Source organism: Harpegnathos saltator, unplaced genomic scaffold, assembly GCF_003227715.2.
Source record: "Harpegnathos saltator strain DR-91 unplaced genomic scaffold, Hsal_v8.6 scaffold381, whole genome shotgun sequence".
NCBI lineage: Eukaryota > Metazoa > Arthropoda > Insecta > Hymenoptera > Formicidae > Harpegnathos > Harpegnathos saltator.
This window is the reverse complement of record NW_020230185.1, coordinates 778,243-790,790: the sequence shown is the minus strand read 5'-3', so window position 1 is coordinate 790,790 and position 12,548 is coordinate 778,243. Positions and strand designations below refer to the sequence as shown.

The 12,548-nt window shown below is 41.1% G+C and overlaps 1 protein-coding gene across 4 annotated transcripts in view; it reads right to left on the bottom strand.

The window, feature by feature from the left end:
* Positions 1-2,436, bottom strand: part of Teh1 (tipE homolog 1 phospholipid transfer protein) — a 46,638-nt gene extending 44,202 nt beyond the window's left edge. For all 4 annotated transcript variants that reach the window (XR_003113201.1, XR_002162857.2, XM_025300733.1 and 1 more), the window contains exon 1: positions 100-2,436. Coding sequence is in view for 2 of the 4 variants with exons in the window: in XM_025300733.1 (XP_025156518.1) it covers positions 100-691 (592 nt within the window). In the remaining 2 variants the exon portion in view is untranslated. The remainder of the gene's footprint in view (positions 1-99) is intronic.
* Between the last annotated feature and the right edge of the window lie 10,112 nt (positions 2,437-12,548).

The window sequence follows — 12,548 nt, the reverse complement described above, 5'->3', positions numbered from 1 at the left end:
TATCATGCCGAGCGGCCGCGGGAGAGATAAGGGAAGGACCGCGAAGAGCCGCGAGAAAAAGAGCCGTTAAGAGAAATAGCGCTTGATTAATGACCCTACCGGCAGTGACAGTGGCCGGAGCGGCGGTGGCGTTCGCAGTGGCGTTCGCAGTGGCGTTCTTGCCGCCGGTCTCGTTCCTCATGCTGGCGTTACTCCACGGCGTATAGGTGACGTATATATGGGTGCACCTGTACACGTCACTGGTGCAGCCCTCGCGACACGAGCTCCATGTGCAGTTGAAGAGACCGGCGAGCTCCTCGCGGCGGGAGGTGGTGCAGATGACCGGCTCCGGCGAGAAGTCCGCCGCCAAGGTGCTGATGGCCGGGTCGACGTAGAGCGGCACCAGGAAGAGGAGCGCCGCGCCGCCGGAGGTCGCGACGAAGGCCAGCGCTGACGTGGCGTAGAAATTAAACCGCTGACGGCAGGTACGCCGTGGCGGTCGGCGCCGCGACGCGCCGAACCCGAGCTCCAACAGCTTGCGACGACGTAGCTCCCGCTCGTGGAAGTCGTGTCCGCCGCCGTCGCCGCCGCCGCCGCCGCCGCCGCCGCCGCCGCCGCCGCTGCCGCTGTCTCGACGCTGATGCCGATCGTGGTCGCACTGGCACTGGCTGCAGCCCGGCTCCAGCAGGAGTTCGGAGCTGCTTCCGCGCATCACCCAAGACGGCTCTCGAGAAGGGGACGACGCGATGCGAAGCTTCCTCTTCGGCTACCCCGGCGGGCGGTGCTGGCTGCTGCTCGACGCTCGATTCTACGACGACTCATCGAGCGCGCCGATCTACAGGCAGCCGATCATCGCTTTCTCGTAGAGCGCGTGGTGCTGGAACTCTGGCGTTGGACGTTGCTTGCGTCAACCGGGATCAACTGTCGAGCATCGTTCGCCACGGCCACGACGAGTCGTCCGGCAGTTGAGCAGGGGTCAAGTGTACGCGATCGCGATTGCCTTCTTCACCAGGAGGCATTGAGCGAGGCCGTGTTTATTAGCTCGATGTTTCCGAATGTGCTGGTACGACGTGCGGCGATCTGGCCGGCTGGCTGGCTGCCTGGCTGCCTGGCGTCGTATAGGCCGACGAAGGTCTCATTGAACCTTCTCACGGGTTCCTCGACGTACAAAACTAGAGACGTGATTCGCCACGACGCTTTGCGAAGGTAGCACGTAGCGCGGCCCGACGAGCATTCAATGGACGATTCTCCGTGAGCGTTTGGCCGACGGGCGTTCTATTGTCGTGAGCTTCCTCCTGGAAACTCGAAGAACGCGGGCGACGATCTCGCGATCGATACAGCGCGCTCCGCCGTCGAGCACCGAGCACGCCTCTTCGTGGTGTGCCGAGCTCGACATTACGCGAGAGCAGATCGGCGAGCTTGACTAAGCCGCTATATCCGCGAGTCTCCACGAGTTCGATGCTTCCTCAAAAGTAGGTCCTTGTAAATCACGTCGCGATAGATAGGCCACGTACCAGCTGCCCGAGAGAGAGAGAGAGAGAGAGAGAGAGAGAGAGAGAAAGAGAGCACCTCTCCAGTCACCTCCTCCTTCACTTTTCAGCCGTAGACAGAGCTCCTGCCTTATCGCTTATACATAACGACCTTGTATATGCTGGAGGTTCTTTTAGATTATCAAATTGAGTCGATCGATCACGACCTTTCAGACGCCGCAGTTTTGTAGGAAATCGCGCATCTCGCCGATGCGCGCGTGCGGCCGCGTGCTCGCGTGCGAACAAGTATCACCGACGGCTTGCGATCCTCGCGTTACAAAACTGCGTTGTGTATCTGTGTTTGTGCTTGTGTGTATCTATGTGTGCGTGTATGCGTGTGACTACGTGCGCGTACGTGTGTGTGTATATGCGTGCGCGCGCGAGTGTCTGTGGGTATGATCTCGTTAATCCGTTGATCCCAAGTTAGGCTTGCTTATTCATCTTCTTCCTCCTCCTCTTGCATCAGTAAGGCGCACGTTGTGGTATTTGGTAATGAACGACGGAAATATCGCGGAGGCTCGCGAACAACTCGACATCGACGCGATATCGCGCTTTGTAAACTCTCGTGTGTGATCAGCCGTTCGACCTGACGTCTCGCGCCGACCGTCTCTCTCTTGCTCTTCTTCTTCTTCTTCCTCCGCCTCCTCTTCTTCTTCTTCTTCTCTTTGTACTCTCTGTGTACCAGTTGCGCTCGCGCGCGCTCGGGGCCGATCGTAATTATCCTAGAGGAAGCCACAATCGTCAGCGATATATATACCCTCCGCTAATGAAGGCGCTTACTCATCTGAACGACGCCGCCAATGCTGTCGCATCGCTCGCAATCAACAGTGCTCGGCACACTCGACGACGACCTGTCACGAGCAACACCAGATTGATCCACTGTTCGTCTATCAGAGACAAATGGAAAGAGAGAAAGGGAGAAGTAGAGAGAGAGAGGGAGAGCCAGAGAGAGAGAGAGACTGAGAGAGAGAGAGAGAGAGAGAGAGAGAGAGAGAGAGGAAAAAAGAGAGAAATAGAAAGATAGAAAGGGAGCAAATCGACGTATCCTCGTGACTCGTGAGAGCCGTGCGAGCCTCCACCTTGAACCCTGCGTCGCGGTGCTCCGTCGCGATCTACCGTTCCGCCTGGCTCCGAAGGAGCATTCGCGCGGACAAAACTCGACGGAGCCTGTTTACGCCTGCAGCTCACTCACATCGGCAACTGATCGGCACGCAGCGGGCCTCTCGCCGTCGGAATCGGTCAAATCGATCGGCAGCCTGAACTTCCTGTTACACGCGACTCGCCGTCGCGAACCGATGACGATCGATCCGCCGCTGTTGATCCTTTCCGAGGACATGGGACACACACCGGCCGCCGTGGTGGGATCGCGCGCTGACCTCCGTCCGTGGATCCTTGAATCGCTGTCCGGGACGTTCCGGCGAGGGCTCTCGCAGGAGCGAGCACGACGGACGCGGCCGACACAGATTCTCCTCTCTCGCGCGCGCGACGAGCCTCCTCTCCTCTCCTCTCCTCTCCTCTCCTCTCTACTCGTGTCTGAGCACTTGCGCGTACCTGGCGAGTGCCGTCCTCCGCCTCGCGGATCGCGGGTTAAAGCGTGACTATTCGACCACCTCGGCGAAGAGTCCTCGACAGGACAGACCGTGGTCCGAAGCGACAGGGCGGGGTTCCAGGCGCGCATGAGCGACGGGTACAACCCCTTGCCCTCGTACCCCGTTGAGCCACCCCCGCGATGCGTTCTCCTTGTTTACGCTCCCGCCTGTCTCGCCTTGCTTCCACCGCTCTTCTACTACGGGGTGTCCTGGACCCACCGAGTAATGCCTCGTGTCAACGATTGGAATTCGCTCGTATCGGGACGATTTCTTTTTCCTTTTTTTTTTTCTCTTTTTGGCTGTGGATTCTTTGTCGCGCGCGTATACATTCTGCAAAATTTATCTCGTCGTAATTACGTCGATCCTGAGAATAAATTCGTATGGACTTGAGATCGATATCTCTTCGGCGAAGAAATGTCGAGGGAGGACGTCGAGACGTTGTTTAAATTTCAAGCGTAGAAGATATCTTGATAACCGAATTTTCCGAGAGCAAGGCTGTCTCGACGCAGAGTGTTAATTAAATGAGGGGCAAGAAATCCCACCACCGTCCATCTGCATTTAATTCGTACGACGAGCTCTTTATCCTCAATCACCTAGAGCCCAAGGAATATTGCTGGATTGGCAATTATCTCAAGGGAAATGCCTCTTCAAGCGATCGGTGAAACCGTCTCTTTGCAATATTACTCGATAGATTCGAGACACTACGTATATATCACGCTCAACGGGTACTTCAACGCGCGTCCTCCCGCTCTCCCCCTCCCTCGCTCCTCCATTATCATCTTTTAATTGCGTCCTATAATGAAGCCAATTTTTTGCGCGGAGTCTCAGCTGTTCCGCGTCGCAGTATGTGGATAGGTAATGACTTTAGCCCCTTTAAAAAGCCTTTGATGGTCGAAGGAAAAATGTGGTTGGCAGAAATTAAATGTGGCCTAATCCGAAAAGCAAAGCGATAAACTAAAAGAAGACATATTAACGAATTCACAATTTCAGCTTATAAAAAAGTAAGGACAATTCTGCCCCCCCCTCTCTCTCTCTCTCTCTCCCTCTCTTCAGGCTGAGTAATCAGTCCATCTTCGGCGTAATAAGAACACGAGCGAAATATTTCCTTAATTTGTCGAAGAGCGCTGACGCGCTGAATGTAAAAGCAAGGCAAAAATGCCGTTTATCTCGATTTCTTCATGGTTCCCTGTGGCTATTTATCTCCATTGTAGTCCTTCTCTGTTAAAGAGATCCCTCGCAAGTAGGAGCCTCGGGTACTCCTCGCCTAGCCCTAAGGTAGACCTTATTGCGCGCCGTGTGATGTTATACACTCATAGTTTTCGAGATCATTGCCGAGACAGCTGGGGAAAGCAATCTACCTTCCTCCAGAGGGTCGTCCTGATTGTTACGTGTGTCACGACACAGAGCTATAGACGATTCCCGCGAGGCTTTATCCGCGGGCCTAACGACCGCGAGTCGCTACGACCAAGTCGAGCTGCGGCTTTACCGATCCGTCCTAGATCACTGGCTACGACCCTAATTCGCCACTTAAATCGCGATACGAATGCCTGATATGTAGACGACCGGCCGGGAATTTATTAACGTTAAGCCTGCTGGTGCTGGCTTTTCTCTTCTAGATTGCGATCGCGGCTGTATCACGTGGCTGAACGCGCACCGCACGACCTTCGTGATTTAAACGACAGGCCGGAAACATTAAGTCACACCTATCATCGCCCACGGCTCCAAAGCGATAAACGCATCTCGGTGATCGCACTTGTCGAAGGTCCTACGGTGAGCCGCAAATCGAGCAATGCATACTACATGCTGCTATTTTCGGTGTTTCCTTAGCTTAACAATGTAGCAAATTAGTTCATAGCAGCATAGTTATAAACCATACTGCATACAAGTTGCAGCAACATTGCTGCAATATTACAATGTTGCAGCAACTTTTATGCTGAATGAGAAGTGTTATATAGTGTCCTGTTATTCATCATACACCAAATTAGTTTCGTCCTCTCCGAAGTAAAGATATGATAGGTTATATTAAAATCAGAAAACGATTACTAATGTCTGATAAAGATTGCACATGATGCTTAAAAAATATAAGTTTCGCTGACTATATAAAACAATATATTCTTTCGATAATATTCTATTCCATAATTTCAATTAAAATATCTGTACTATGATATTTTGATTATACGCGATTAAATTATCGTTGTGAAGCAAGAAAACAAGAAAAGAGATCAGAATTAATAATTATAGATTACACGGCATACTAATGAACTGATTCATCATTTTACCGGTTTCAGGTGATAACCAATGTCCGATATCAACGATGTGCACAAGATTGACGATCACATCACCGAGTAATTAAGCAACATCCATCTCCATCACATAATACCGTTTCTGTTACCTATTCGAAACATATTCACTGAACCGCGGATTTTTACATGTGGCGACGTCTATCGGTCGCAGAACGAATCAACACTTCCAACTGCAACTCCTATCAGAGAGAAACCTAAGAGCGGTCAACGGGTCGATTACGGCGGGACGCTTTTTCTGCCGAATTCCGACGCGCCCCCTGAGAAAATGTGTGCACACTACATTCGTCCTAACGGTAACGGCAAAGCGTGCACGGTTCTTGCTCACTCTACATCCCCTTATAAGAGATGGCAGAGAGGAACGTGAGAACGGCCAACACGGTGTTTTCGACGACACCGACTTTCCGCACTGGGAAAGGGCGCCATCTGCATCCATTTTGAGAGGGGAACGACGATGCTACATCCACTTTCAGGTTTCGGCGGTAAAACCTGTATGTGGTGGCAGTCCGTGCTAAAAATCGAATATCGATTAATACCGTAAATCAACGTCAGAAAATTGTCCACGTGCAATTACAATTTGTTCTTATTTTTTAGGTACTTAGCCCTCTAATTTACTCAACAAATTAATTTGAATAAACGAATGATTCGTATCAATTTTTCTTTTCTTATAAAGAAATGAGAGAATAAATCAGTTCCGAAAACCGAACACCGATCAATACCTAATTTTTTCATCAAATTAACGCGGATTAATAAACGATTCGTATCAATTTTCTGTTTTCTTATAGAGAAATGAAAGAGTAAATCAGTATCGAAAATCGAATATCGATTAATATCATAAATCAGTGTCAAAAAATTGCACACGCGCAATGACAATTTATTCTTATTTTTCAGGTACTTACCCCTCTAATCTTATTCAACAAATTAACTCAGATAAACGAACGATTCGTATCAATTTTTCTTGTCTCATAAAAAAGTGAGAAAATAAATCAGTACCGAAAATCGAATACCGATCAATATCGAATTTATTCATCAAATTAACGTGGGTAAACAAAATTTGTATCAATCTTTTTTTCTTTTATAGAAAAATCAAAGACTAAATCAGTACCGAAAACCGGATATTGATCAATACTATAAATCAGTGTTAGAAAATTGTCTAAGTGCAATGACAAGTTGCTTTCATCTTGCAGGTATTTACCCCACTAATTTACTCAACAAATTAAGTCGGATAAAAGAAAGATTCGTATCAATTTTTATTCTCTTATAAAGAAATTATAGAATTAGTCAGTACCGAAAATTGAAGACCGATCAATATTTAATTTATTCATCAAATTAACGCCGATAAATGAACGATTCATATGAATTTTTTTTTTCTTATAGAAAAATGAAAGAGTAAATCAGTACCGACAAGCGAATATCGATCAATACCGTAAATCAGTGTTAGAAAATTGTCCAAGTACAATGACAATTTGTTCTCATTTTTCAAGTACTTACCCCTCTAATCTTATTCAACAATTAACTCGGATAAACGAACGATTCGTATCAATTTTTTTTGTCTTTTTAAAAAATGAGAAAGTAAATCAGTACCGAAAACCGAATATCGATTAATACCATAAATCAGTGTCAGACAATTGTCCAAGTGCAATGACAATTTGTCCTCATTTTTCAGGTACTTATCCATCTAATTTTATTCAACAAATTAACTCGGATAAACGAACGATTCGTATCAATTTGTTTGTCTTATAAAACAATGAGAAAATAAATCAGTACCGAAAATCGGAGATCGTTCAATATCTAATTTTTTCATCAAATTAACGCGGATAAATGAACAATTTGTATCGATCTTTTTTTCTTTTATAGAGAAATCAAAGACTGAATCAGTATCGAAAACCGGATATTGATTAATACTATAAATCAGCGTTAGAAAATTGTCTAAGTGCAATGACAAGTTGTTTTCATATTGCAGGTACTTACGCCATTAATTTACTCAACAAATTAAGTCGGATAAAAGAATGATTCGTATCAATTTTTATTCTCTTATAAAGAAATTAGAGAATCAGTACCGAAAATTGAAGACCGATCAATATTTAATTTATTCATCAAATTAACGCGGATGAATGAAAGAATTTTTTTTTCTTATAGAGAAATGAAAGAGTAAATCAATACCGAAAATCGAATATCGATCAATACCGTAAATCAGTGTCAGAAAATTGTCCAAGTGCAATGACAATTTGTTCTCATTTTTCAGGTACTTACCCCTCTAATCTTATTCAACAAATTAACTCGGATAAACGAACGATTCGTTTCAATTTTTTTGTCTTATAAAATAATGAGAAAATAAATCAGTACCGCAAACCGAAGACTGATCAATACCATAAATCAATGTCAGGAAAATTGTCCAAGTGCAATGACAAGTTGTTTTCATATTGCAGGTACTTACCCCACTAATTTACTCAACAAATTAAGTCGGATAAAAGAACGATTCGTATCAATTTTTATTCTCTTATAAAGAAATTAGAGAATCAGTCAGTACCGATAATTGAAGACCGATCAATATTTAATTTATTCATCAAATTAACGCGGATAAATGAACGATTCATATGAGTTTTTTTTCTTATAGAGAAATGAAAGAGTAAATCAGTACTGAAAATCGAATATCGATCAATACCGTAAATCAGTGTCAGAAAATTGTCCAAGTGCAATGACAATTTGTTCTCATTTTTCAGGTGTTTATCCCTCTAATTTACTCAACAAATTAACTCGAATAAACGACCGATTCGTATCAATTTTTTTGTCTTATTAAATAATGAGAAAATAAATCAGTACCGAAAACCGAAGACTGATCAATACCATAAATCAATGTGAAGAAAATTGTCCAAGTGCAATGACAAGTTGTTTTCATCTTGCAGGTACTTACCCCACTAATTTACTCAACAAATTCCGTCGGACAAAAGAACGATTCGCATTCAATTTTTATTCTGTTATAAAGAAATTAAAGAATCAGTCAATGCCGAAAATTGAAGACCGATCAATATATAATTTATTCATGAAATTAACGCGGGTAAGTGAACGATTTGTATGAATTTTTTTTCTTATAGAGAAATGAAAGAGTAAATCAGTACCAAAAATCGAATATCGATTAATACCATAAATCAGTGTCAAAAAATTGTCCAAGTGCAATGACAATTTGTTCTCATTTCTCAGGTACTTACCCCTCTAATCTTATTCAACAAATTAACTCAGATAAACGAACGATTCGTATCAATTTTTCTTGTCTCATAAAAAAGTGAGAAAATAAATCAGTACCGAAAATCGAATACCGATCAATATCGAATTTATTCATCAAATTAACGTGGGTAAACAAAATTTGTATCAACTTTTTTTCTTTTATAGAAAAATCAAAGACTAAATCAGTACCGAAAACCGGATATTGATTAATACTATAAATCAGAGTTAGAAAATTGTCTAAGTGCAATGACAAGTTGTTTTCATCTTGCAGGTACTTACCCCACTAATTTACTCAACAAATTATGTTGGATAAAAGAACGATTCGTATCAATTTTTATTCTCTTATAAAGAAATTAGAGAATCAGTCAGTACCGAAAATTGAATCTCGATCAATATTTAATTTATTCATCAAATTAACGCGGATAAATGCAAGATTCGTATGAATTTTTTTTTTTATAGAGAAATGAAAGAGTAAATCAGTACCGAAAATCGAATATCGATCAATACCGTAAATCAGTGTTAGAAAATTGTCCAAGTACAATGACAATTTGTTCTCATTTTTCAAGTACTTACCCCTCTAATCTTATTCAACAAATTAACTCGGATAAACGAACGATTCGTATCAATTTTTTTTGTCTTTTAAAAAAATGAGAAAGTAAATCAGTACCGAAAACCGAATATCGATTAATACCATAAATCAGTGTCAGACAATTGTCCAAGTGCAATGACAATTTGTCCTCATTTTTCAGGTACTTATCCATCTAATTTTATTCAACAAATTAACTCGGATAAACGAACGATTCGTATCAATTTGTTTGTCTTATAAAACAATGAGAAAATAAATCAGTACCGAAAATCGGAGATCGTTCAATATCTAATTTTTTCATCAAATTAACGCGGATAAATGAACAATTTGTATCGATCTTTTTTTCTTTTATAGAAAAATCAAAGACTGAATCAGTATCGAAAACCGGATATTGATTAATACTATAAATCAGCGTTAGAAAATTGTCTAAGTGCAATGACAAGTTGTTTTCATATTGCAGGTACTTACGCCATTAATTTACTCAACAAATTAAGTCGGATAAAAGAATGATTCGTATCAATTTTTATTCTCTTATAAAGAAATTAGAGAATCAGTACCGAAAATTGAAGACCGATCAATATTTAATTTATTCATCAAATTAACGCGGATGAATGAAAGAATTTTTTTTTCTTATAGAGAAATGAAAGAGTAAATCAATACCGAAAATCGAATATCGATCAATACCGTAAATCAGTGTCAGAAAATTGTCCAAGTGCAATGACAATTTGTTCTCATTTTTCAGGTACTTACCCCTCTAATCTTATTCAACAAATTAACTCGGATAAACGAACGATTCGTTCCAATTTTTTTGTCTTATAAAATAATGAGAAAATAAATCAGTACCGCAAACCGAAGACTGATCAATACCATAAATCAATGTCAGGAAAATTGTCCAAGTGCAATGACAAGTTGTTTTCATATTGCAGGTACTTACCCCACTAATTTACTCAACAAATTAAGTCGGATAAAAGAACGATTCGTATCAATTTTTATTCTCTTATAAAGAAATTAGAGAATCAGTCAGTACCGATAATTGAAGACCGATCAATATTTAATTTATTCATCAAATTAACGCGGATAAATGAACGATTCATATGAGTTTTTTTTTCTTATAGAGAAATGAAAGAGTAAATCAGTACTGAAAATCGAATATCGATCAATACCATAAATCAGTGTCAGAAAATTGTCCAAGTGCAATGACAATTTGTTCTCATTTTTCAGGCGTTTATCCCTCTAATTTACTCAACAAATTAACTCGAATAAACGAATGATTCGTATCAATTTTTCTTGTTTTATAAAGAAATTAGAGAATAAATCAGTACCGAAATTGAAGACCGATCAATACCAGAAATTAGTGTCAGAAGATTGTCCATGTGCAATGACAATTCGCTCTCAATCCCGAGTTTTTCCCGAGTCGAAATATTAATTCTACATTGATCCTGCAAATTGCATCCAATTTGAAAAATCAATGCAGAATATCTAGATGTGCAATAGTGAACAAGCTTTGTCCTACCTGAACGTCTTCATCTGGCTACTCTCGCAGTCCCGCCCATGATGAGTCTTCAACAGCGACGTATTCCGCAGTTATTTAATACTCGTTTATCTCGATAATGTATATGTACTTAATCCTTATATTCTTAATTTAAATGAGCAATTTTTGTTGATGTTGATTATATATTCGCTTGACAGCGCAAGAAAGAGACCAGAGACAAAAACGTAAATAGAACTGCCTTTGTTAAAACTGCGCGTGAAATAAATATATAAGGATTAAATAATCATATAAGAATTAGAGGAAATGGGAGATGAAAAACACTTTTAATTCTCATCATTCCTAAAGTTCTTTTTTCCTTTTTTCTTCTCTTTTTTTTTCTTTTCTTTTTTCTAATGAGAATGATGAGAATTGTAGCTCTCAAAAGAGCTGAAGCTGCAAAAAGACAACGGTTATGTCTAATAATGCTGTTTCACTAATAGAGATTTTAATTCAGATTCGGCACAATAAGAAAGATAAATAATAATGAGAAACCGACATTCTAGCAGATTCTAAACGAAAACAGCAATCTGAGCATTATTAGACGAATAAAAATCAATACTTGTAAAATTTATATCAGGTTCTAAGATCATTATTCATAGCTTTTTAAATTATGTGCAATTTTTCATTGAGAACATAATTACAAATTTGTATTCATAAACTTTAGCTTGACTCAGCAACCTTGCTTGAATAGACATTCATATTTTATAAGAAAAGAAAAGTAGAACTCATGTTCGTGAAATTAGGTTAACGAATAATCAAATATCAAGCTATTTTATCATTTTTCAGATGATAAACTATGAATGCTGATCTAATTTCGACTCGGGTATGTCCTTACTTCGAGTAAGGTCCGTTAAAATCAGAAAAATAATAATGCGTAATAATAATAACTCAAGGTACCTCGAATACCATACATAATGTATCGCTGTCCTCGGCTACGTCTCTCGGCGCGCTCCAAGTCCTCTCTCCATCCTGACTTCTCGATCCGACGTCCTCCTTCTGGTTACTCCGTCGCAGCATCCCCGGATCGTAGCACTGGCGACGACACTGACTCTAGCTCTAACACTCGCGCAAGTAAGATTCGGACAAAGAAACGCGTATTAACCGACACTCGTACTCTACGTCGCGGTATGCGCGTCGTTCGTCGGCTCGAGGCGCAATGTCCTTTCCGCAATCACCGAGTCATATATAAGCGTACGAAACCAAACAATCGCGAAGGCACGGTTACCCCCCACCTTGCCGATCAGTGTTGATGCCTGCGTCGTCCGTTAGCTGAAAATGAAAACAACTCGTGTTTTCAAAGCATGCCTGTGAGAGACTCGCTTCAAACTTCACAATACTTATTTACGTCTGTTCCAAGAATCATATTCAATTCAATTCAATTATTATAATAAAAATGCAGTCATATATGTATTAAACAAGGTTTAGTTCGATATAGTTTTTGGTGCAGCCGCGCCAAGATTTGTTGTATTTAATATTTTTTATTGCATTGTTATAATAATTAATTTGTTATAACAAGTAAAATAACCATATAACTCAGTGTTCTAATAAATAATGATAAATTTTACTTGTAAAAATTTATGTTATGGACATTTTTTGTAGCTAGGTTTTCTTGAATATTTTGAATAACACAACCTTTAAAAAGATATCTTTTTTTAAATATTGGACACTATTAACAAACGTGTTAAATTTTTATAACACGATATAATTTTTACTTTTAAAAGTTTATGTACATATATTATAAAAGCTTATGTTATGCACATAATATATATCTTAAAAAAGAAAATAATTTGAATTTGAGATTTCTAAAAA